A 25,336-nucleotide genomic window follows, 5' to 3' on the forward strand; every position below is an offset into this window, starting at 1 on the left:
CCAGTGGTTCCGTTTAACGATCAGCCTTTAGAGGGCATCTTTTTTTCCTTTATTGGCATAGGTACCGCTTATGCGGTTATAGCCGAGTTTGCAAAAGTGGAACGATCGTTTTTTTCTTTTCGCTGCTTTCTTCTTTTCATTGGGGGTGTCATTTATGTGGCGGGTCCCAAACCGAGCGCACCGACTGGATTCGATAGAGGGCTTTCCTAGCTAACGAACTGGTCAGTTGTCTCCGAGTAACTGGAGAATCAGAACAAACATTTTCGCGCGACGTGTTTCTGTGAATGGTGCTAGTCGAAAATGCTGCGTTCGTAAGAGCAGACGTGGAAGTATGCCTAGAAAATTTGAACATGTGTGAAATCTTGCGAGTGGCATACGCCGGCGTCTCCTCGCCCAAAAAAGGGAAGAATGAGTATATCCAAAGTGAACACGATGCTCATTGTCTTTTTAGACATCAAAGGCATCGTTCACCATGAATTTGTTCCCCCTGGACAAACCGTCAACGCCAAGTTGAAAGTCCTCAAGAGACTCAAACGAAGGGTCAATCGAGTCCGACAGGACATCGACGCCTATTGGAAGTTCCACCACGACAACGCTCCGGCTCACACTTACCAAGGCCGGCATTCCAACGCTTCCGCAGCCGCTCTACAGTCCAGATGTGGCCACCACGGACTTTTTTGTTTCCTTGCCTGAAAAGGCCGATGACGACAGAGGGGATCCAAGTAGCATGACCTTCTCACGCAGGCAGTGCTGTATCGACGCAGAAGGAGCATATTTTGAAAGTTTTTTAAAGAATTGTAACGATTGGTTCAATAAATTTGTTTAAATCGACTCAGTCCCATTACTTTCCGGGCAATACCTGTATCTTGTCAGTGTTTGTCAAGAGGAGCTGTGAGCTTGCTATATACCTTTTTCAACAGCATTGTAAATTTCATTAGTAAAAAATAAAGAGAAAATTAATGGATTTCTCTTTTATCTTCTCAATATAAGTATCTATTCCAAGTTTTAGCTTTTTATCTCAAATACTGGTTTGCAACTCTCACTCACTTCTCATGGTACTATATTCAAATATATGATATGACTGGACTGAACAGATGCGTGGTCTTGTTTTGACCGCATTTCGTTATTGTTGTAGACGCTGTCTAGTCTTCGCTTGTGTGGCAAGGAACGAACTGGTTGCCACCGAAGTCATCTAAAGGTAGCCCCTGGAAACGTGCTATTTTAACGGGGTCGGACTGGGCATGCAAAGAGGTGGTTAGAGTCATGCGGATAAGCAGCTGCTTTACCTCTATAGTACCCAGAACGAAGTTGTGGTTGCTCTAGATTCTCGAGCTTTTCGTTTGCAATGGGTGGTGGTTTGACTCCAAGTACGCCATTGTTTGTGGAAGCGGGAGGAAGAGAGCGCCAGCGCCTTTGCGGTATTTGGAAAAATTGGATAAAATCAATATTGGTCGGCGATTGGAAGAACACGAAGACACGGAAACGAGATGACCACCGTTTACTGGAATTATAAGGCTCACAGCAGTGTACTAAAACGAATTATTGGACCGAAATATTGCAAAAATTATGCCCAATCAGGACCTTTGCTGCCGAATGGCAAAGATAATGGCCAACTGGCACCGTTTATATTTCAATGTAAGTATATGTGACTAGAGTTTGGGCTTATAATTTTAGAGCGATTATGAGTATAATGAGCAATAGAAAATCGTATTAAGTCCAACTTTCGCCAAATTGGTTGCTCTAATCAGCCTAGGTTAATTGACCTTCCCGTGCTCTATGCGAGCTTATCATATTTCCTAGTAATTTTCTTACTTTGTATGCACAAATATATGAAATAAAAAAATATATATTTTTAAGGTGTGTGCAACGCCATTTGCACTGAAATATTTTAAATGACATGTAATCATCATCAGTTTGATATCAGCTACGTCATAGGCGTGTACAGCTAAGTACCTTCACATCTGCTCTGAGAGACACATTTGTAAGGCAACACTGCCTAGTGCATTACAAACTTAAGTTGCAGTGCATGCCGGTAAACCGGCGTAGGAAGAATGTATGTATGTATATCTTCTGCACGTCACTCACTTCCAACAACACACACACTCACAAACACATGTCTAAATTTCCATGCGATAGCTTTTCTATGCATATTATGGCTGAATATACAAGAATTTATATGAGGTATTTTGACTTCTTTGTAGTTGTTTTGATGTACACACCCTCTGGCGTATTCAATTTCACCTTTCTATTAGGGGTTGTCCATCTTTATATGAAAGGTCACTCATAGAGTTACAAAAAATGATATAATAAGCAAAACAAAACAAAATAAAACCAACCAAAACGTCAACCGTTGGAAAGGTGAACAACGAAACGATAAATTTGAGCATACATTTTCGTTCCAGCTGGCTTTCAGCTTAGAAAAGTCTCCAATACCACAGTAAAACTACACTTTCGATCTGTTTATGTCTAAAAAAAGTTTGATTGAAATTTTCATTAAATCGGTTGGCTTTTCATTTTTCAATTTTGGATTATGGCCTTAATCATCCGGGCCAATAATTTCTCTTCGCCCTTAGCAAGCTTTTTGCTAAACATATGTATTCTTTCCGACATTCATTTAACAGTATTTTAAAAAAGTCAGACCTTGTGAACCTCGACGAGCTTTAAATTGAAACATCAACCGAAAATGTGATTAGTCGACCTATAAAAGAAGTTAAGGGCTTATTTCATCCCGTCAATTTTAAAAACATGAGTATTATTTCTCTCTCAATTTCGATGTGAAAATGTGAGTTAATCAGATGGTCGAATAATTTGGATTTCATTACAACACTTCCCGAAAATTTCGGTTTTTGCTTCGAGTATTGGTTATCTTTTTATATTAATAATAGGATTCCTTATTGATTGAGTGATTTTGGAACCAATCGTGCTTTCACTTTTCATATGGTTTTCAAAATGCTTTTCACTGATCAGGAGAACACTTCTCCAGCCTGCTGAATGGCAGTGAAGGCATAATATCAGGAGATAGTGAACTCTAATCCCCAATCAATGACGATGGAGCAGACGTTCCATTGCTCGACCATGAAGATGTCCGAATAGCAATTACTCGTCTGAAGAACAACAAAGGTGACGGAGGCCGATGGATTGCCGTGCGAGCTATTCAAGCACGGCGGCGAAGAACTAATAAGCAGCATGCATCAGCTTCTTTGTAGAATATGGTCGGACGAAAGCATGTACGACGATTGGAATTGTGCTTTGCCCAGTCCACAAAAAGGAAGACCCCACAATCTGCGCCGAATACCTCCTCAAGGCACTCACGACACTGTTGACAGTCATAACTTCGAAGTCGTAGATAGTTTCGTCTATCTTGGAACCACCACTAAATTTACAAGAATGTCAGCCTCGATATCCAACGCAGAATAACTCTTTCCAACAGGTGCTACTTCGAACTGAGTAGGCAATTGAAAAGTAAAGTCCACTCTCGACGAACAAAGACCAAACTCTATAAGTCACTCATTATTTCCGTCCTGCTATATGGTGCAGAGGCATGGACGATGACAACATCTGATGAGTCGACGTTACGAGTTTTCGAGAGAAGGGTTCTGCGAAAGATTTGTGGTCCTTTGCGCATTGGCAACGACGAAATTCGATGGAACGATGGGCTGAATGTGTTATAGGACGACATTAACATACTTGTAGTTCAGAGACAGCGGCTATGCCATGTCGTCCGAATGGATGAAAACACTACAGCTCTGAAAGTATTCAACGCAGTACCCGCCGAGGGAAGCAGAGGAAGGGGAAGAATCCCGAATTGGCGCCAAATGGCGAACATAAAAAATGACCGGTGCACTGTTCTTAACTCGTTTATAGCCGCGTAAGCGTTGTCTATGCCAATAAAGAAAAAGAAGAAGAAGCTGAAAGGTCTTCAAACTCTACTTTTTGGTTACTGAAAACTTCTTTCAAGCTTCTTTTTAACGCACGGATTTTTGTTTCGTGTATTTTTTAATTTTCACCTTAAGTTCATTAAAAATATAAATTTCTTCCATAGTTCATTTCGTGCAGCGATCTCTAAGTTGAATACCCTACAAAAACGAAATGTTTGCAAACGGAAAGCGAGCACATGAAATATGTAGGTAAATTTGTTTCTTTGTTTTATCGGTTCACAACAATGTGAACCCAAAGTCAAATTAACCTTTTGACCTGACAGAATCGCGAACAATTGATTGATTTTTGAATAACAAAAACAAATTGGCAATCAATTAAATTATGCCAAGTGTGGAGTACATACTTATGTATTTATATATGTAGATATATACACAACCAAGATTATGGGCACGTCTGCTGCTAGACGCTCAATTTTTCGCTGTCCAAATTTTTTCGGTCTACACTTAAAGGTCTTTGGCGATTGGCTTTGAAGAACAAAGAAAATAAAGAAATTAATTAAAAATGTAATGATGGATATGCTATTGAAAACAAAATTAAAAAGAAATACTAAGCATAACAACAAAAAATGCAAACAGCTGCAAATTTAATTCATTCGTCATTATTTATTTGGCGATAGTGGAGGCGTTCGCCAGAGTGGCGATTACCACGACGATTAATTGGCAGCGTGTTTACCTAAGGATATAGTTATACATACATATACGTACATACATACATGTAATTGAATGTGCATTTTTGACTTTTTTGGTGTGCACGCGCCTTGCAGGTGTGTTTGTGTGCGTTTGTGTTTGAGGGAGAGCTGCGATGCTTAATGTATTTACTCTGCGAGCAATCAACTGCATTTGCGTTTTCCCAACTAATCCTTAGCGCTAGTATCAATGCTCTTTCATGCGTGATAAGATAATGCTTCGAGGTACTATATATGTACATATAAATGTATATATGTATATATATATACCTACATTTGTTTGTACAATACATACATATGTATATACATTTGAGTCGCTTTTTATACTTTGTACCCCAAAATATGAAAGAGTACCGATAGCATTTAAATCAATTATTAAATTTATTTACCATATATTTATAATTGGAAAACATATATTTGTGCATATGCATGTATGTATATACTTATGTATATTTAAATATAGATATTTTTCCTTTAATCGATAGTCAATTCATCATATTTTGTATACAGGTAATTTTAATAAATTTTATGGTAAATATCAAATAGGTAAATTTTTTGTTAAGAAAGTAAAAAAAATGGATTGTTATCACTAAATTTGGCTCAGAATCACTTTATTTTATTGATATATCTTTCATGGTGTGGTTGTGTACCACATAAAGTCGACCAGGAAGATGAAAATTCCATATTCGTTATATGAATACTAGGGAATGGTCAGAACCGGTTTCCATTTATTTTTACATCCAATTGAACTGAAAACTATTCAGCTATATGAATCGTTATATACGGTACAAAATCAGCTGAAAGGTGGAAAAACCTCACATTCGACGTAAGGTTCTAGCGGAGAGTACATAACCATTTTTTAATTTAAAAAAATTTAATGATTTCGATATTCGCAAAATTTGGATCCTTGCGACTATTTCCTTTTTTCCAGACTCCAAAAATTGTTCATCGGAAAAATATTAGACTCAACTATTTCAAAGACTTAGAGATTTCACAGTCTACTACCTATCCATCTCGATTATATTAAGGTATACTCTTATGCATGGTACATGGATCAAGAGAATGGTAGCTTTAGGTCGACTGAATAGACACGATAGATCCGGTTGTTCAATAGAATTATGATATGAGAACCGACTTAAACAAAAAATGGATTTTGCTCTCGAAGTACAACGAAGGAAATGGTGGCCACTTTATTCGACTTTAATAGAAATATGGCTTTGAAAGCAATTCATTTAGTAAACCGAAGAGTTTGGCGAAATTATCATCCTTGGCCAGAACTATAGCAAGTAACCCTATAAATATAGCTCCCGTGGACATTGCCGGTATTTGTATTGCTGCGAAATAAGTTTTAATGCTCAAGGAAGCTAGCTGCTATATGAAGAGCCCGAACAAGGACACGCTGAGTTTCTCTCCTCCTGCAATTGCATTCCTGAAAAGTTGGATCACTGCGTCACAGATACCAATCGAGGCGGCTTCTTCTCTGCTCACATACCGACAAGGGAGATATGAATTGAGCGAAGTCGCTGGAGAAGCGCGCAGTGAGGTTTTTCACGGATGGGTCAAGGCTTAGAGAAAAGTTTGGAGGGGAAGTTTGCTGTACGAAGCTCTCCGTTAATCTTAACTTTAGGCTACTGGATCGCTGTAGTGTTTTTCAGGTAGAATTGGCTGCTATAAAGGTGGTTACGAAGTGCAACTTCTTTCAGGGAGGTGAACATTCGCTCCGATATCAGAGCGGCAATACTTGCGCTGAACTCGCTAACTATACGTTCAAAACTAATTAAGGAGTGTCTGTCTTCACTACAAATAGAATCAAGTTACTTCAATATCATGCTTGTTTGGGAGCCTGGTCATAGAGAAGCCGATGAGCTAGCCAGAGGTGCGATCTTGCCTTGCTCACATAGGAATGGAATTGAGTTAGGTCCAGATTGGCGTATTGCGTTCTAGCGCTGGACCAATGGACCTCGCGTGCGTTTGGTAGAACGCAAGAGATCTACTGGAAATCTTATCGGACATTAGTTGTCAAAGTTGTTTCTTGTGCGAATAGCTTATATAATTGACAAGATATCTTCACGAAATTTTAAAGAAATTGTTGTCCAAGCAAAGCAACAAGTATAATCTCCGAACAAATTGTTCAGGTGGGACCAGTATATACATACATACATAAGTATGGTATGTAGCTGCCATACAAACTGACCGATCTAACAGTTCTCAGATCAACAATCACCACCACAAAACAACAAAGCAAACCAATAAAAAAATGATTGGCGGCAAAGTTGCACGGTCAAAGAGCGCAACAAAATAAGTCAATGAAAAAAGTGAAATATTTATGACGTTCCTCATGCATACCAATATACTAACAGTTACATGGTTCTTATATTTAAGTAACGCTCATAAAATAGTCTATATGTTCGCCCTTAACAAAACTCAATTATTATTATTTCGCTTGACATTCACCGCAAGTGCCAAGCGTTGCAGACCATGCATAACGGATCTACAACACTAACGGTCTTTGTTTACACTGCAGCAAAATCAAAAATGTGTAAAAGTAAAGAAAAACGAAAACAAAATACACAATCGATTGACACTAGCCAAGTCATATCCTCACACGCCCATTTCTACATACATACAAACATACGTACATACATATTTACATTTATTAGGCTATGCGGCGTGTGGTGCCGACAGCAATCAGCGCCAATGTCGACGCTTCCTTGTCTGCAACATATTGACGACGCGTCGACGTTGCACACAAACGCACACACAACAACAACGGCAGCTATGCACAGCCACATTGTCCTTTGATTGTTCTTCACTCCACTCTTTACCTTTAAATAATATTTGCTTAGGCAGTAAGTTGTGTCTGTTGGTCTTCTCCCGGCGAACGGATGTGCATAGACTTTCCTGTCTAACGGTGTTTAAACGGAGTTGTTGATTTTAGTTGGTACATAAAACAAGGTTGCTATTGCATCCTGCACATTGTTGTTAGTATGTGAGTATGACTTGTGGGAATTTTATGTTTATCACTTTATTATGTAATAATTGTTTACAATTGGTTAAACGATTACAATAACAAATATGTTAGGCGTTGCATAATTGAAATGCAAATAAGGCAAAGTTGAAGAAGAGAAGAGTACATGTATGTATGTATATGTACTATATACTTATATAGATTGAGATGGAGAGAGATTTAGACAAGTTAAAAATGTATGTACATATGGATATACATATGTATGTTTGTGTATACTATGTTCATCCATAATTCAATCTTGAACTCTGCAAGTTCCGCATGATTTATGGACTTCTTTCGACAGGAAAAACAAGATCAAAGCCAATTTTTATCTCCAATAAATTTAAGATTGGAAAGTTATGTCCAATTGAGATACATAAATTTGAGATATTTACTTACATAAGTACACCCATTCATAAAGTTAGAGAAAATAGAAGATCACACAGATAATAAATTCGTTACGATAAGTACCGTTAAGTGCTTTTGTGTTTAAGATTAAGACCAAAGAAAAATGTGATAGAATCCGTTCATTCCGGAAAGCGGCTACATATATTGGGTTCCAGACCACAAAGGAATCACGGGAAATGAAAGAGCAGTTGTGATTGCCAAAAGTATCATCCGTTTGGCTACCGAATTAGTACAGGAAGTACGAAAGCCACTCAAACTGATATACAATTAAATTTCCGAAAGTACTAACAGACATTTTCAGGGTGAGATGGAATGGCTTAAAAACATGTAGGATCTCCAAGATCAAGTATAAGAGTCCCGAAGGATAACACGAATGCTTTTTACTGACACAGTTTCGAAAGGACTGCAAGACGGTTGTTGGCCTAATGAGATCACAACCCCTTCTGGCGTCACATGCAAGCCGTATGGTCAGAATTAACAACGATACATGCAGAAAATTCGAGAAAGTGCAGGCAGTAAAGGAGAGAGACGCTGGAGCTCCTCTTCCCACTTATGTCCAGCATTATCTAGTGCTCGTCGTAGATAAGTAGAAAAATAGCAGTTCAAGAGATTAGTTGAATTATCAAATATCAAATCCCTCTTAAACTTTGCAAAGAGCGTTGACGCCCTATGACTAATACTTCATCCTCAAATTAAATTGAACTTGCATTTGCCTTTACTAAGGACCAGTAAGTATGGCATGGCAGCCGGTCGGTATAACCTAATATCGCAGCAGGAATTATATTTCAGTGCTGGATAATTTGAGCTTATGAGTGTACTTTGTCGTTTACTTTCAATTTTATACTATACACGATATAGCTGATAATAAGGTAATTTAGAAAAAGAAAAATATTATCGCTATTTAGACACGATTTACCGATGAAGATTCCGGTCTTGAAAAAATTCTCAACGCATCTGTGAAAAATTTTTTGGAAAACGCTTTTTTCTGTCATAAGAAAACGGCTAAATAGATGATATTATAATTTTATTATAGAAAGGTTTGGTTAAGAGGTCGATTCCATCAGAGATCTCACTTGGACAGGCGCCCTACGGTCTATTCTGTAACCCAAATCTTTTATATAATAGATCCCTTACAAATCGTCTATCAAAAATTTGTTGAGAAGCCTAATATCAGTTTTTGCTATGTCTCCTGGTTCACCGAAGGAAAAACTACCTCAGTCTTGCAAAGACTGAACAATGGTAGAGAAAGTGCCTGGATTTTTCTAACTCACTCTCTTCCATACAACTTTGACAAATTGCGTCTGTTAAGATTTTCAGCGATTGTGAATCTTGCGATCGCACAGGAGGGAGTCGTCGATCAGCGCCTGCTAAGTGCACGCGAGGTCCGTGGATCCAGGGTTAGAACGTAAAATGTTAATGGAGATCCAACTTGATCCCATTCTAATGGAAGCGGTTCATCGGCACCCCCTCTGGCTAGCTCGTCGGCTTTACTGTTGCCTGCGACTCCGCTATGACCACGCAGCTAAAAGAGGACAGACACTCCTACACTAATTTTGAGCGCACAGTTGGCGATCACAGCGCTAGTATTGCAGCTCTACTGTGTTTTTGAAGCTAGTTGGCAAGGTTTCTCGAGAACTACTCAACCGATCTTCATAAAATTTTACATAGATCTTTGAGACACAATTCTTACAGACTTGGATTTTTTTCGAATACAAGTATCTTTTCTTCAAGGGGTCACTGGAAATGGAGACGCAATGGCTGAGATTAAAATATTTCTTTCCAAAACTTCCAGAATTTCTTTGTTAATGGTGTATGTTTTTAACAAAAAAAAAAATATCATAAAATATTTCATTTTTTTATATGAGAAAAAATTGTTGAAAAAGGCTGTTTTTTACCCGAGGAAACCCATGTAACCCCTTAATTGTACCTAAAAGTGAGATTTATTTACCTTATAAAAAAAGATATTCCATGTCAATATTCCATAAATAATTTTGTATGCCATCAATTCAATCAGTTGCTTTGATATAACCTAAAAAAGGGCTGAGAGATCGTAAATATTTAACCTGCGCTTATCTATCAAAACTAATTGGCTCTTTAGATATAAATCAATCAAGTTTATGTGTATGAGAGTAAACAAAATTGCTCATTAGCAGATACAAAGTATTGGTACAATTGCATACAAACAAATAAATTGAAAAGGGGTGTGTTTGACGCTGAGATTTTGCTTACAATATCTATAGATTCAAATAAGAGGCAGACGTTTGAATATTAAGTATATTTAGTAGACATGCAAATTTATAGACATTCATAAAATTTCGATAAATTTAACTACCCTCAATGCTATTTTAAAATCCCACCAACGCAATACAACTACATATGTTAGATGCAAAAAAAAAACAATGAATTATGAAATTTCAAAATTTCACAGTCAAAATAGTCTTTGATCCTCAATGTTGCTTGTGTTTATAATAAAATTCGAAATGGTTTTCGTATTCAAAAACTAATATTGAAAGTGCGACCAACGTGCCACATGTAGCGTGCCACTAAAACAGAAAGTCTATAAAACTGTACAGAATCGGGATATTTGGCATTGTTGTTGAGCAAAAATTTGCAAAAATATCAAATGTGAATTTAAACAATTTCATTATAGCTCAGCAACAGTTAGGAACAAGATATTGAGAGCAGAAAATACATTGTACTAAGCTGTTGTCGGAATGCGAAAAGAGTAATAAAAATTCTTTGCATAGCAGCGAGCATGTTTTTTTACTACATATGTTATATATACTTGTATATGAAAATGTACATATGATTCTGTATATGTGTATATGTATGAACAAGCAGACGATTGTTTATTGGAAAGTTTAAATTTTAATTCAATTAATATGCAAATTGATACTAAATACACAAATAGTCTGCAATGTTTACAAACAATTATTTTGCCTCTAAGCAACACCGTTATAACGCTTTTAATTAGGCCACAAGCTAGTTAATGAACCACTATCCAGCCACTATGCCCCAGCTGAATGACCTAATGATAGGTTGACTGGCTAATTGATATTAAAAGCGGCGAATAAATATACAAACTATATCTATATATAAATAAGCAATATTACATGCATCCCTGCACACAATATATATGTATGTATATGTATAAGTATTACAAATATTGTAAGCACACCCAGTAGAAATTGTGTGCTTATGATGGCAGGAGGTTATAAGTTGAATAATGTCACTACTCAACAAGGTCTGCGGAATCAACTGGTATAAATTCTGTTCTGTTCTTTGGTAATGTGTCCATAGTAATTCATTGGCGACTAAAGAAGCGACAAACCAGCAACAAGTGTGGTTTCATCTCGGTACTAGAATATTGGAAATATTCCTTTCCTTGAATATACTATTAATTCTTCTTCTTTATTGGCGTAGACATCGCTTACACGGTTATAGCCGAGTTTACAATTACAGGAGCCCTGTTTAGAAGTTCACGCAAGTGAGGAATATTCTCTCAGTTTGGGAGTGACCAGAAACCATTATTTTACAGAGGGCTCAAGCAGCTAACGATTTCCGGTCTTAGACCAAGTATCTTCTGGGCATCCAAAAGACATCCGTTCGAAGGCCAACCATCTCCTTCCCAGGGCTATGCTCTGGGTTTAGGACCTGCCCACAACAAAAGACTAACAATGAAAAGAAAACTACTAAGTACCGAATATTTGTTCATAATATTTCAAAAGAAGCAGTTTTTTCAGGCCATCCATCTGCATCTCTTTCCCAGAATCTCGGTAAATTCTTAGAGAATACTGAAAATTTTCCAAATTTTCCGAAATATAAAGTCATACGAGGGTAACTAGTAAATACAAACATATATTCATTTTTCGTAAGGAATAAGTAATTTGCGCATTAGAGCGGACTGATTTACAGGGAGAAAAAAAAAAACGAAAAAATCGCGTAGGCAGGAAATGTTCTACGGGACATTCTAAACAACTTTGCTTAAGGAATTATGGCTCTAAAACCGGTTTCGAGGTAGCGATTTATAAGGCGCAGCTCCTTAGGGATCATAAGAAATTGATATATCTCACAATCATGTACTCTCATACAACCGATTATTCAGATTTTTTAAAGTTCACCTGAAAAATTGCTAGTTCGAAACTGGTTTTAGACCAATAGTCTCTTGGACAAAGTTTTTCAAAATAATCCGTAAAACATTCACATACGCGAATTTATAGAAAAAAATCGACCCGCTCTAATGTACATACTTACATACATATATAATACTCACATATATACATATATATTTCTAGATTGCGCCTGAACTTGCTAGGCAAAAACTAATTTGTTGCTTTTATTCGCACTAATGACAGCTTTAATAGTTAGAATGACATAACTGTCAACACAGCGTAAGCAAACAGCTGATACGCTAATTAAAGGATACGCAAACAACAACAAATGGGTGTGTTTATGTTTTTTTTGCTATTTTAAGCACCTAATTGAAACATTTAATGACTTAAGAAATGTCTAATTAGAAGCGATAAATTGATTTTTGCGCGCTGATAGCGAAGTATATTAAAAAAAAAACAAGAAAAAAACATAAACTTCGGTTGCAATGAAACTATAACACATTTCACATATACATTTCTTATAGCAGAAAAGGATACACAGATCTTTAACTTGATTTTGATCGGTTTGCATGCAGCTGTGTCTTATAACGGTCAGATCTGAGCAACATATAAGTAGATCAAAGTAAAAAAATACTTTTTTGCGAATTTATTTCTTAAATATGGATTGAGTAATTTTGTTCGCACCTTTTGTACATTATTGAGCACACTTTTGGCAATATAGGATAATTTTTTCATGCAGAAATACTGAAGCATAAGCCGGTAACAGAGCTTCCCCCAAAACATCTTGAAAAAAAAACAATTTGCGGTGTTCACCATAAATCGGCAGGAAATTATCCGAAAATAAAAAACCAAGAAAGATTTGTCAAATTAAAATCAAATATTCCCACCAACGTTCTGGGATTATTTTTTTTTTTCATTTAATAATTTTTGGCAGCTATTTAAAGTGTCATATTCCACTAAAAATTTTTGACATTGACCTTGCTCAAGGTTTAATTAAGAGAAGAGTTTATTTAAGGACAAGAAAAACAGTAAAAGTCAAAGGATTTGTTTAACTTGACCTCTAGAATGTCAAAACTACACTATATGAAATTTCAGAAATCAATAAAAAAAAATCTGCATTGCAACCCTGCTGCTGTCACCTATCATACGCAACTTGCAAATTTCACAATTTTGTGAAATGCTTTACATTTCTACTACAATTAAATAGCATCATTTGCTCGGCAATGACGTTGATGACTCATTTTGGCTTACGTTGAAAGTTTTCACTGTCACAGATCTGCAGACGCCATCCAATAAAAAAGGAAACTTTCACGTCGCTTCACTAAACGTTTTTTACTTTTATTTTAGTTTGCAACGATTGAACGATGTTTTTGTTATTGTTGTACTTTAGATTGTTTTCCTTTTCAGTTGTCTGCCAAAAACTGTGCGGCTGCCAAAAAAGTTGTTTCGCGCAAGAGGAGCAAAAGCAATAAAAGAGTAAAGGCGGCGCGCGGTATTCATATGCATGCATGTATGTGTGAGTGTGTGCGTGCAATATAGTCAGCAGAGAAATTTTGGATGCAGCAACTGTTGAATCACTGCCTGGTACATGTAGTATGCAAGTACATATACATACATACATATGTACGCGTATGTAGGTGGTTACATGCGAAAAGAAAACGAAAATGTGAAACTTTGGAAAAATCCGCTTGCAATGTCACTCATACCACCCGGTGTGCCTTTCGGTCAAAGTGACGTTTGCAGTGCGTACACATTTGGTTTGTGTTAGTGTGCTGTACATCCGTTTGAAACAAATGTTTAAATGTTTATTTCTGTTATACGTTTTAGCGTTTATATTTTTATTTATGTTTTGCGTTTCCTATTCGAATTTATTTATATTTTTCATTTCGTTCTTGCATTTCCGTGCCATTTTGCTACCTCTCACCACATTTTGTTGTTTTAAAATTTGGTGTATTCTATTTCTTTTTGATATTTTGTTGCTTTTGGCAAGCGGAAGTCCAGCGCGTGTGATGTATGTGTGCGCGTAAAGGACAGTGAAAACGTTTAAAATGATAAATGGCTGTTTGTTGCTGCTTTACGCATAATTTATTTATTTTATTTTAAAGTAATAAACGAAAGTGGTTTTGTGTTGAGCGTTTTATTCCAATTTTTTGTGCTTTTGCAGCTGTCCGAAAATGACAGCGAATTTCAAGTTGAGTTCTATGTTTTGTTGCCAAATTATTGCTTTTGTGATTTATTTTGATACGTGAAAAACTATTTTATATGAATTTATATCATTCTTAGTCACTCAGTCAAAATCATGGCAGTATATTAGTATCAAAATTTTTATTCAAATGATAAAACGATTTTACTAATTTGTTAGTAGTTTCAAAAGAGTACACTTATGCCAACGAATTTTCTAGTCCTCGAAACACATTTCATAAGCAATTTTTGGGATGCTCCTTAGCTTCTACAGGGAATTTTGTTTTACCTCTTCGATTAACTGAAAAGGGGTTTCAAGGAGCGGCAATTTCAGTTTGGGGAGCAAGAAAAAATCACATGGAGCCAAATCTGGTGAATACGGTAATTGATCGATGGTATTCATTGCGTTTTTGGCTTTAAATTGGATTACAATTGTGGTTCGATGAGATAGTGCATTATCATCATGTATAATCTACGAATTGTTCTTCCACAATTTCGTCCATTTTCGACGGATATTCTCAAGCAAACGTCAAATAGAACTCCTTATTGACCGTCTTTCCCTCCAAAACAAATTCATGATGCACCAGCAACGAGTACAGAAAAAAACAAAAACACCACCTTGATTTTTGAGTGGCTGTGGCGCGGTTTTTTCGTTTTGGTTCGTTTTTTCCCTCCATTCCGATGATTGTTGTCTTGTTTGCATGTCGCACTCATAAACCCATGTCTCAAAGGCAGTTATAATGTCCTCCATGAATGTGGGATCGGAATTCACACGATCAAGTATGTCCAAAGAGACCTGTTTACGGTACTCTTTTTGAAAAAAAAAAATTAGTTTTATCAGGACGAGTCGAGCAAGAACGCCTTTCACATTCAAAACATCCGCCAAAGTCATTCGAAGTGACTCACGAAATATTGCGAGCTCTCTTGCCATTTTTCTAACACTTGCCTGATGATTTTCAAGCACCAAATCCTTCACTTTTTTAATATTTTCATCAGTTGAAGTGGACGAAAGTCGTCCAGAACGAGGCATGTCCTCAACGATCTTTCGACCTACTTTGAAGGCTTTGCACCGCTAGTAGGCTTGTGTTTTTGATAAAACTGAATCATCGCACGCCTTTTCCGAAATTCGCAACGATTCCGCACACGAATTTTGGTTAGAAATACAAAATTTGAGAAAAATTTTTGTTCAATACAATTTTCGGGTGCTGTTTTGTCACAATTTATATATACTATGTGACAACAAAGGAATCAATAGAAAAGAGTTTCCGTCAAAGACGGCCAGATCCTTGGCCAGAAACGAACAGTAGAGGAAAACTTTAAAATTAATAAATTTAATAAACTACATGTATGGTTGGCATCTGTTGTAATATGCTTGCAGCGCTTTGTCGATTCGTAAGAGTCTTATAATGCAGTATATAGGCATTTTTAGGTACCACAACGGACCGAGGACCTGTGCTGTCCATGTGAGATACCTGTTATGATCGACCGCTTAACCTAACCTCACCTCATCTAAGTCCTTGTAAACTATTTTAATGACTTCACGTCCCTTTTTAGCGAAATTTTCTTCGTCATACATACATATATTTTATTCGAAATTATGCAGCATAAGCGCAGCACAGCTTGTTTATTAAAATAAATAAGTATGACGTAAATACTATAATTTATGACAGTTAGTTTTGAGGTAAATAGCACCTACATACGAGTGTGCGTGATTCTGCATGTTAACAGTTATTGTTTTTAGCACAACAATTTCACCAAAATATCGTGTGTGCATGTGTGTGTTCCAGCAACTCACTGACGTCTGAGATTTTATTGCAAATATCTATTTTTATGCTAAATGAAGTTTGCCCCGTGGTTTGTAACACCCAGAAGGAAATGATCAGCTTGACGAGCTAAGTCGATTTAGCCATGTTTGTCTGTAAGCACGCGAGTTAGTGTCTCAATTCTTAAGATATAGTTCTGAAACTTTGCATACGTGCTTTTCTTTCCAAGAACCTGCATATTTGTGGGAACCGGCGATATCGTACCACTATAAGATATAGCCGTCATACAAACTGATAACTCAAAATCAAGTGCTTGTACGGAAAACTTTTTTATTCGACGAGGTATCTACACGAAATTTGGCATGTATTATTGCTATAAGCAATGTTACATTCGCCGTTTATATTTTTCAAATCGGATAACTATAGCTTATAGCTGCCATACAAACTGTTTGATTACAATCAAGTCCTTGTATGGAAAACTTTTTTATTTGAACAGGCATCTTCACAAAACGTGGCATAGATTATTGTCACAGGTCAAGCTACAATTGCCGAAAATATTGTTCAGATCGGACAACTAAAGCATATAGCTGACATACAGAATGACCGATCAAAATTAAGAGAAAGATTTTTTTTATACTTTTTAATGCCGCAAAATTGTTTTTTCTGTTATTTTATACAAATATACCTACATAATATGCAAATATGTATATGTATGAATATTTTTGCTTACATACATATGTACATACTATATATATACATATGTACATACATTGTACGCTAATCGTTTCCTACATTTATCATGAAATATTGATTTTTTACGTGCTGGTATCTAAATACTAAACGCACATGCATGATACATACATATCTACATACTTTTTTTTTATACACTTTCTTGTAATCAATATTATTTATTAGTTTAATAAATGCGCTTAATTAAATCGTGAGTGCAATAATGAGCTGTAAAGTGAGTGATATGAATGCACTCGATGGGGGGACTTTGTAGAGGCAGTAGAGTTGGTAAAGCTGGCTGGCAGCAGGAAAACCCTACACATTTATAAATACTCATACATACATGTAAATACCGTTATCTGCATTACAACAACAAAAGCCGTAAGTAAAGTATTTCTGATTGTTTTCCACTCAACCATCAAATTATGCAAATATTCGCAGAGCAAATGATATATTGATATATATGTACATATATACATATGTTTGTAGGTAAATAACATGTTTGTTTACTGTATACATATGTATGTACTTCATATGCTCGCATCATAATTTGGCCAGGCATAAAGACAAATATGACCAGAGCAGCGTGCCTGTGAAAGTCCCAGTTGAATTGGCAGAAACATAACTCGCTGATAAATATGCGCGCGCTCATAAGTATGCTATATTTTAAACACTCACACATATGTATGTGTGTATGGCTGTTAGCATTTTTATTATTATAGGGGTGTGATATTACTAACGATTGTTAACACATCCATAGCCGTATTTGCGTTTATCTTTAAATATCTACATACTTATGTGTAATCAAATACATACGTACATACATACAAAGGCTAGTGCTTGTAAGTATGTGTGTGCAATAAAGTAAAACAAAGCTGTCGTCACAGTGTCGCCGTTTGAAGGAATGCGCTCTAAGCGCCAGTCGGAACGGTCATTCAGTGTACGAACAATGTGTGCCCAGTAAACCAAAAAATTTATGAAATTCACTTCCCAAACATATTTTTAATTAGACAATTTTGTATGTCATATAAGCACTGAGTTAGACTACAACAGGTCAACAGGGACATAAATGATCAGGATGACGAGAAAAGTTGAAATTTTGGAAAAGTCTGTCTGACCCCGCCTGTAACTAAAAATTATATATGAAACTATAGTACCTAAGCCCCTAAATAAGCGGAGCCCAAATATTATAAGAAATCCTACCGACGGTGGGAAAATGAATGAAATTGGTTGATAACTCCGTTCACTCGCCATATAACGGTACTATTTAAAACTACTAAAAGCGCAATAAATCAGTACCTAAATACGCCATAAACAGAGAGATGGTATGAGGTATGGGAGTCGGTGTGAAAATTAGACGATGGATGTGACACCGCACACTTTTTGGTGAAATTCCATACTTCGGAAACCGACTCACCGATATCGACAAAATTTAGTTTGAGAAATTCTTTTCATATTTCTATGTCATAGTATGAAAATAGACGAAATCGGACAACAACCACCTCTGTATGGAAGTAGACAATATTTAATTCCATTTGATTCTTTCACTTTCGAGTACAAAAATCAAGATAGTATTAATATCTCATTACTAAGACTTTGCACAAATAATGCCTTTAGAGCATTTCACATTATGGCCAAAAGTTGCTCAAATCCTATAAAAATTGTTCAAAGCCGTATATTTGGACCTAAGTACCTATAGATGACTTTTGATCAAGAATATCAGTAAATGTTTGAGATATATATAATTGAAATTCAGAATAATCCTTCGCTGACAATGTATGTCTGTATAGGAGTTATATATAGTATATGCATACACAGAGTTGCTAGATACCGATCCTCTGGTTGACTTTTTACACTTTAAGGTATTTCCATGGCTTTGATTTCTGCAAAAGTATAAAATGTGCGGTTGCACCCGAGCTTAGGTCTTCCTTACTTGTTTATTTAAAAGTATATTAGCAAGTAGCAAGTCCAATTACTTTTGCTTACTGGGCATAACTTTAAATGCTTTCGCATACATTTTCATGTCGATGTGCGCCTGCAAGTAGACTTTGTATTTGCTAACTTCATATGTATGTGTGCATTACAGTGTTTTTCATTAAAAATACTGAGCAAAATGCTATGTTTAATAAGTGCGAGTTGGAATTTATAATTAAATAGTCCAACAATTGTACTGCTAATATAATCGTTGAAGATTTCTTTATAACGATGGCCAGGCTAAGGGTTTTTCTTCTTTAATTGTACTTAATGCAGCTCTTTTTATTACGTGCATGTAGGTTAAAGGGAATTTCATTGCACAAATGATGCTGAAATTTACATTCTTCTGAATTTTTATAATTTTTTCACTTTTTTTTAATTTGTTTATCATTCATGTCCTTCCAAAGAGCTTTAGAAAGTGTCTCCTTTTTGTTGGAATTCTCGCGCCTTTGAGTCGAAAAAATCGAAATGGTCTAAGATAGAACTATCACTTCAAAATTTTCGTTTTCTCTACAAATGAACCAGTTTTATATATTAACTATATATTCTATAACCTCTGTTCTATCACTCATTCCACACAATATTGCTTGCCATTGCAACCAGTTTATGCGGTTAACTGTTATTTTAAAAGATTTCGATATTTCATCAATCAATTTGTCCATTTTTCGAAGTGCCACTTGAACGCTTCAACACAAAATAAGCACACATCCACATATAAATATACATTCGTATATATGTATGTATATATAAAGGACACATTTCTATCCTCATCTTCTGCAGAATAAAATCATTGATTGTTTATCTCAAGGATTTCATTTTAGTTTCCGTTGGTAAGTTGTTGACACAACGAATGCCCTTAGTTTGAAGAGTTCGGGTTGTATATCTTCTTCTTTACTGGCGTAGACACCGCTTACGCGATTATAGCCGAGTCAACAACAGCGCGCCAGTCGTTTCTTCTCTTTGCTACGTGGCGCCAATTGGATATTCCAAGCGAGGCCAGGTCCTTCTCCACTTGGTCCTTCCAACGGAGTGGAGGTCTTCCTCTTCCTCTGCTTCCCGCGGCGGGTACTGCGTCGAATACTTTCAGAGCTGGAGTGTTTTCATCCATCCGGACAACATGACCTAGCCAGCGTAGCCGCTGTCTTTTAATTCGCTGAACTATGTCAATGTCGTCGTATATCTCGTACAGCTCATCGTTCCATCGAATGCGATATTCGCCGTGGCCAACGCGCAAAGGACCATAAATCTTTCGCAAAACTTTTCTCTCTCGAAAACTCGCAACGTCGACTCATCGGTTGTTGTCATCGTCCAAGCCTCTGCACCATATAGCAGGACGGGAATTATGAGCGTCTTATAGAGTTTGGTTTTTGTTCGTCGAGAGAGACTTTACTTTTTCAATTGCCTACTCAGTCCGAAGTAGCACCTGTTGGCAAGAGTAATCCTGCGTTGGATTTCAAGGCTGACATTGTTGGTGGTGTTAACGCTGGTTCCTAAATAGACGAAATTATCTACAACTTCAAAGTTATGACTGTCAACAGTGACGTGGGGGCCAAGTCGCGAGTGCGACGACTGTTTTGTTTGATGACAGGAGATATTTTCGTCTTGCCCTCGTTCACTGCCAGACCCATTTGCGTTGCTTCCTTGTTCAGTCTGGAGAAAGCAGAACTAACGGCGCGGGTGTTAAGACCGATGATATCAATATCATCGGCGTACGCCAGCAGCTGTACATTCTTATAAAAGATTGCACTTTCTCGATACAGCTCTGCAGCTTAATTATTTTCTCCAGCAGCAGATTGAAGAAGTCGCACGATAGGGAGTCGCCTTGTCTGAAACCTCGTTTGGTATCGAACGGCTCGGAGAGGTCCTTTCCCGATTCTGACGGAGCTTTTGGTGTTTGCTCAAACGTCAGCTTACATAGCCGTATTAGTTTTGCGGGGATACCAAATTCAGACATCGCGGCATAAAGGCAGCTCCTTTTCGTGCTGTCGAAAGCAGCTTTGAAATCGACGAATAGGTGGTGAGTGGTCGATCCTCTTTTCACACTTCTTTTTCGAAGTTTTGGCTCATTGTGAATATTTGCTCAGTTGTTGATTTTCTAAGCCTAAAGCCGCACTGATAAGGTCCAATCAGTTTGTTGACGGTGGGGCTTTAATCTTTCACACAATACGCTCGATAGAACCTTAATATGCAATGTTTGAGGAGGCTAATCCCACGGTAGTTGGCGCAGATTGTGGGTCTCCTTTTTTATGGATTGGGCAGAGCACACTTAGATTCCAATCGTTGGGCATTGCTTTCGTCCGACCATATTTTACAAAGAAGCTGATGCATGCTCCTTATCAGCTCTTCGCCGCCGTATTTGAATAGCTCGGGGCCGGCAATCCGTCGGCCCCTGCCGCCTTGTTGTTCTTCAGGCGGGCAATTGCTATTCGAACTTCTTCATGGCCGGGTAATGGAACGTCTGCTCCATCGTCATCGATTGGGGAATCGGGTTCGCCTTCTCCTGGTGTTGTGTGTTCACTGCCATTCAGCAGTCTGGAGAAGTGTTCCCTCCATAATCTAAGTATGCTCTGGGCATCGGTCACTAGATCACCTTTGGGGGTTTTACAAGAGTTTGCTCCGGTCTTAAAACCTTGTGCTAGCCGCCGCATCTTTTCGTAGAACTTTCGAGCATTACCCCTGTCGGCCAGCTTATCAAACTCTTCATACTCACGCATTTTGGGCTCTTTCTTCTTCTGTCTGAAAATGCGTCTCGCTTCCCTCTTCAACTCTCGGTATCTATCCCATCCCGCACGTGTTGTGGTCGATCGTAACGTTGCGAGGTAGGCAGCCTGTTTTCTCTCCGCTGCGACACGGCACTCCTCGTCGTACCAGCTGTTCTTTTGCACTTTCCGAAAACCAATGGTTTTCGATTGCAGCTGTACGTAAGGAGTTTTGAAATGCCGTCCCACAGTTCCCTTATACCGAGTTGTTGACGAGTGCTCTCAGAGAGCAGGAGTGCAAGCCGAGTAGAAAATCTTTTCGGCTGTCTGTTGTGATTGCAAGCTTATCGACGTCGAACCTTCCTTGTGTTTGTTGGCGTGCGTTTTTTGCTGCACAGAGGCGGGTGCGAATTTTGGCTGCAACAATATAGTGGTCCGAGTCGATGTTAGGCCCTCGGAGCGCACGCACATCTAAAACACTGGAGACGGGTTGTATATACAATAATAAAAATGAAGACCATTCAATGGGAAGAAGGAATATACATTTAGTAAAATCATCAAAAAAAAAACAGTTTGTTTCGCTCGACTTAAGTACGATAAAGTTTTAGCTGATCATTTCTACAAAAATTTTGTTCAAAAATGTTCATTTATTCGAGAATATTTTTCTTTTATAATATGTTAAGAGAAAGTGGATAAAATGAATACATTATTCATATAAGATTGGTTTAAATCTATCTATCCTTGAGCAACAACAGCATATAAACATGAATTCCCCCAGATATATAGTAAAATTATTTAAACTCTCCCGCTATAGCTCTATTATCTCTTTGCAAATTGGGTATTAAAGATCTTAAAATTATTTCTCGGGTTGATCACGCAGAACCGATAATCAATTCAATGGCACTGCAGATATACCAATATCGCACAGAATAACCAAAATTTACACCTTACGAAATAATCGAGAAATTGAGTCGATATATAACCTCTGCGAACTCGAAAAGTTGCTAAGAGATACAAGAAAGTTCAAAATTTGGAGGACGACAAATAACTTCTTTAGTGTAGGCCACTAGAACTTCGCTGTGGGGACTCAGAGTACCGTAAAGTTAAGAGGGGAGAGAGAGAGAAAAGGTAACTACAAACTACTAACCTGAGCCAAACAAAACTATCATGGGGAGGGTAGAAGCCCAAAAGGTTCAAATAATCAATGAATCCACATTTAGCCAAAGATAAAGTTAGTATACCGATTAGATAAATAAATGAGTATTGCTCCGAGGCCTAAGGTCTATTGTGCCCTCACCTAAGTCACAACCATTCACCTAGCACCAGCAAATTGATAAATTCCAATATACTGCTAGGTGCTAATGAGGCGATGTGATTCCTATTTGGAAACATGGATCCAGGACACCTACAGACTGCTGTGCAGTCAATTAGCAGGTATTCTGGAGTTTTAGACTCCAAAACGACAAGTAGCCTGATTTTATCCCTTGGGAGGTTCATTACATATTTAAACCTTTTAAGGTTGTAATCACCCATTAGCAACCTAGCTTGGCGCATGCCTAGGAGTTGTTACCAATACATCTCCCTACCCACTGCTCTACTCTTGCGGAGCAGCTAATTTATGGTATGGGGACCAACCTTATTGATTGGTTCGGGTCCTACCATGTTGGTGGATGCTATGGAGCGACCAGTTTAGTCCTGGCTAAACCGATCCGATCTGATTGACTGTTCAGTCGTTCTATACACTCCTGCACCATTAGCGATTTGAACTCGTATGCAGAGATTGCTTTGAGTGCCGCTGGACTATCGCTTGGTATAACGATACGTTCATTGCGATAGTTGAGTTGGAAGATTATCTATACGCACCGACTTATAGCAAGGACCTATGCTTGGAATATGTTCGGAAAACTACCCATGGGTATGGAGAGTTTGGTCCATGGTCCTGCGACCCCTGGGTCAATTACTTCCGAAGTTTTCGAGCGTCGGTGTACCACTTGATTGTACTATCCCTAAGCAGTAGCTCGAGAGCAGAATCGTTCCATTCAGTCTTACTCCTAATGAGCCATAAACCAAGAGAAAAAAGAGAAAGAAATGACTTTCTTTGAAGTTATTATTTATTAGGTATCACTATTCACCAAATATTTTTTATTATTGTGAAAGAAAAATATTCAAATATTTCTAATTCATTTATTGTCCGAGGTCCAGTTTAAAATGTCTCGAGATAAGACCTAATATAAGTTTAATATAATATTTAAAACTTTTCTTTTAGATATTTTTCAAACCTTTTGATTAATACTAAACTATTCCACTTTCAGATCCTGTCGTCTACTTTCCCATGTCTGCAGTAAAACTAAATTTGCCATTTAACGAAAAGTCACAGAGTATATTTTCCAAAATACCGATTGGACGCTTTCAAATATTACCCGTTGGTAAGGACAATGAGGACCGAACTAAAGAATATCTCTACACTTTGGATAACAACGAACTGTTGCATGTGAACGGCAGCACCGGAGAGGTCTTCATGAAGGACGATTATCAAACCACACAGAAGAAGACGAAAATAATCTTAACCGCTATACCGCGAAATGAGCACAAGGCGGCGCTTGATAAAATACCGCAAATGACATTAGAAGTGACGCCACAGGCGGAAGCTGAGTATTGCGCGAATTTGGAGAATGTCTGCTTTTGGGATGCAGCGCAGTACACAATAGTGGAAGACGCCACTGCTGAGGAGTCGGAGCAGATGAGTGCATTTGAAAATTTACGTGTGGGTACATTAAATCCACGTGCCACACGCTATCTCTGCCCCACGATGGATGTGAAATACACGCTAACGAGTGGTGATAAATATTTCACATTAAAAAATAATGAAATCTATACTAAAGTACCGTTGGATTATGAGTACTTCAATACAACAGAAGTGAAAAATTTCGCTGTGAACGTCGCTTGCACGATTAAAATGAGCGACGATAAAACGTTGGTGTTCAATAGGACGCTGCATGTGGCGCTTTTGGATCGCAATGACAACGGACCGGAGTTACAAAATGAGGGCGTCTACAATTTCTTGTTGGATAATCCACATTTCAAACAGGTTAGTTTTGTGGTAACTACGCACAATTTACTAGCCGTAAGGTGGCAAGTGGGGCGTTGGAGTTCGACGTAAACTTATCGATTGTTTTCGTTTTGCCTTATCGCACAATGCTCGCTGTTTTCGCCATAAAAATGTTTTTTCTTTTTTCGTATTATTTTTGGCGTAAGTTTGGCTGTTATTATTATTACTTTTATTTTTTCGTCTGCCAGCGGGTCTGACGTCTTTCGTGCATTTTCCAATGCTGTTGGCTTTTATTGCATGATACCGGCAAACTTTTTGTGGTAAACTAATTCGCATCACGCAACCGGTATTCGTCTTGTCGGGTTATGCACAGACCATTGCACATATAGATATGTATATGTATGTATATAGCGTATTCATTATGACCGTCTGCTGTTCGTCTGGCTTGGTTGATTGTCTTCCTTGTAACGCGCCTTCTTTCATTTGTCTTCACTGTCTGCTAGTTTGGTTGGGGTGGCGGTAACTAAATTTGTAAATTGCCAGTAATTTCCGGCATTTTTTGGTTTAAAGCAAATGTTACAATCCGTTTCGGAAATACACGGCCAGCATTGATTTAATTTTAGTTTCATTAGTGAGATTAAAGTTAGATCCGGACATAAAAAATCAATTTCTGAATTAAAGGCTATGCTAAGTTTAGGAGCCAACGTGAAAGAAGAAATAAGTTAGAAAGTTAATACAGAAATGCCGTCCATTGCAGTTACTGGTCAAAGAGAAATACGGACCCGTTCGA

At 37.6% G+C, this 25,336-nt stretch overlaps 1 protein-coding gene across 11 annotated transcripts in view; it reads left to right on the forward strand.

Moving 5' to 3' along the window:
• Positions 1–25,336, forward strand: part of LOC105234141 (proto-oncogene tyrosine-protein kinase receptor Ret) — a 59,324-nt gene that overhangs the window by 13,354 nt on the left and 20,634 nt on the right. For 10 of the 11 annotated variants that reach the window (XM_049446610.1, XM_049446608.1, XM_049446611.1 and 7 more), the window contains exon 3: positions 23,810–24,585. The exons of the other annotated variant lie outside the window; for it this stretch is intronic. In XM_049446610.1, coding sequence (XP_049302567.1) covers positions 23,810–24,585 — 776 coding nt within the window. The remainder of the gene's footprint in view (positions 1–23,809; positions 24,586–25,336) is intronic. 11 annotated transcript variants of the gene reach the window in all.

The sequence above is a fragment of the Bactrocera dorsalis genome, chromosome 1 (assembly GCF_023373825.1).
Source record: "Bactrocera dorsalis isolate Fly_Bdor chromosome 1, ASM2337382v1, whole genome shotgun sequence".
NCBI lineage: Eukaryota > Metazoa > Arthropoda > Insecta > Diptera > Tephritidae > Bactrocera > Bactrocera dorsalis.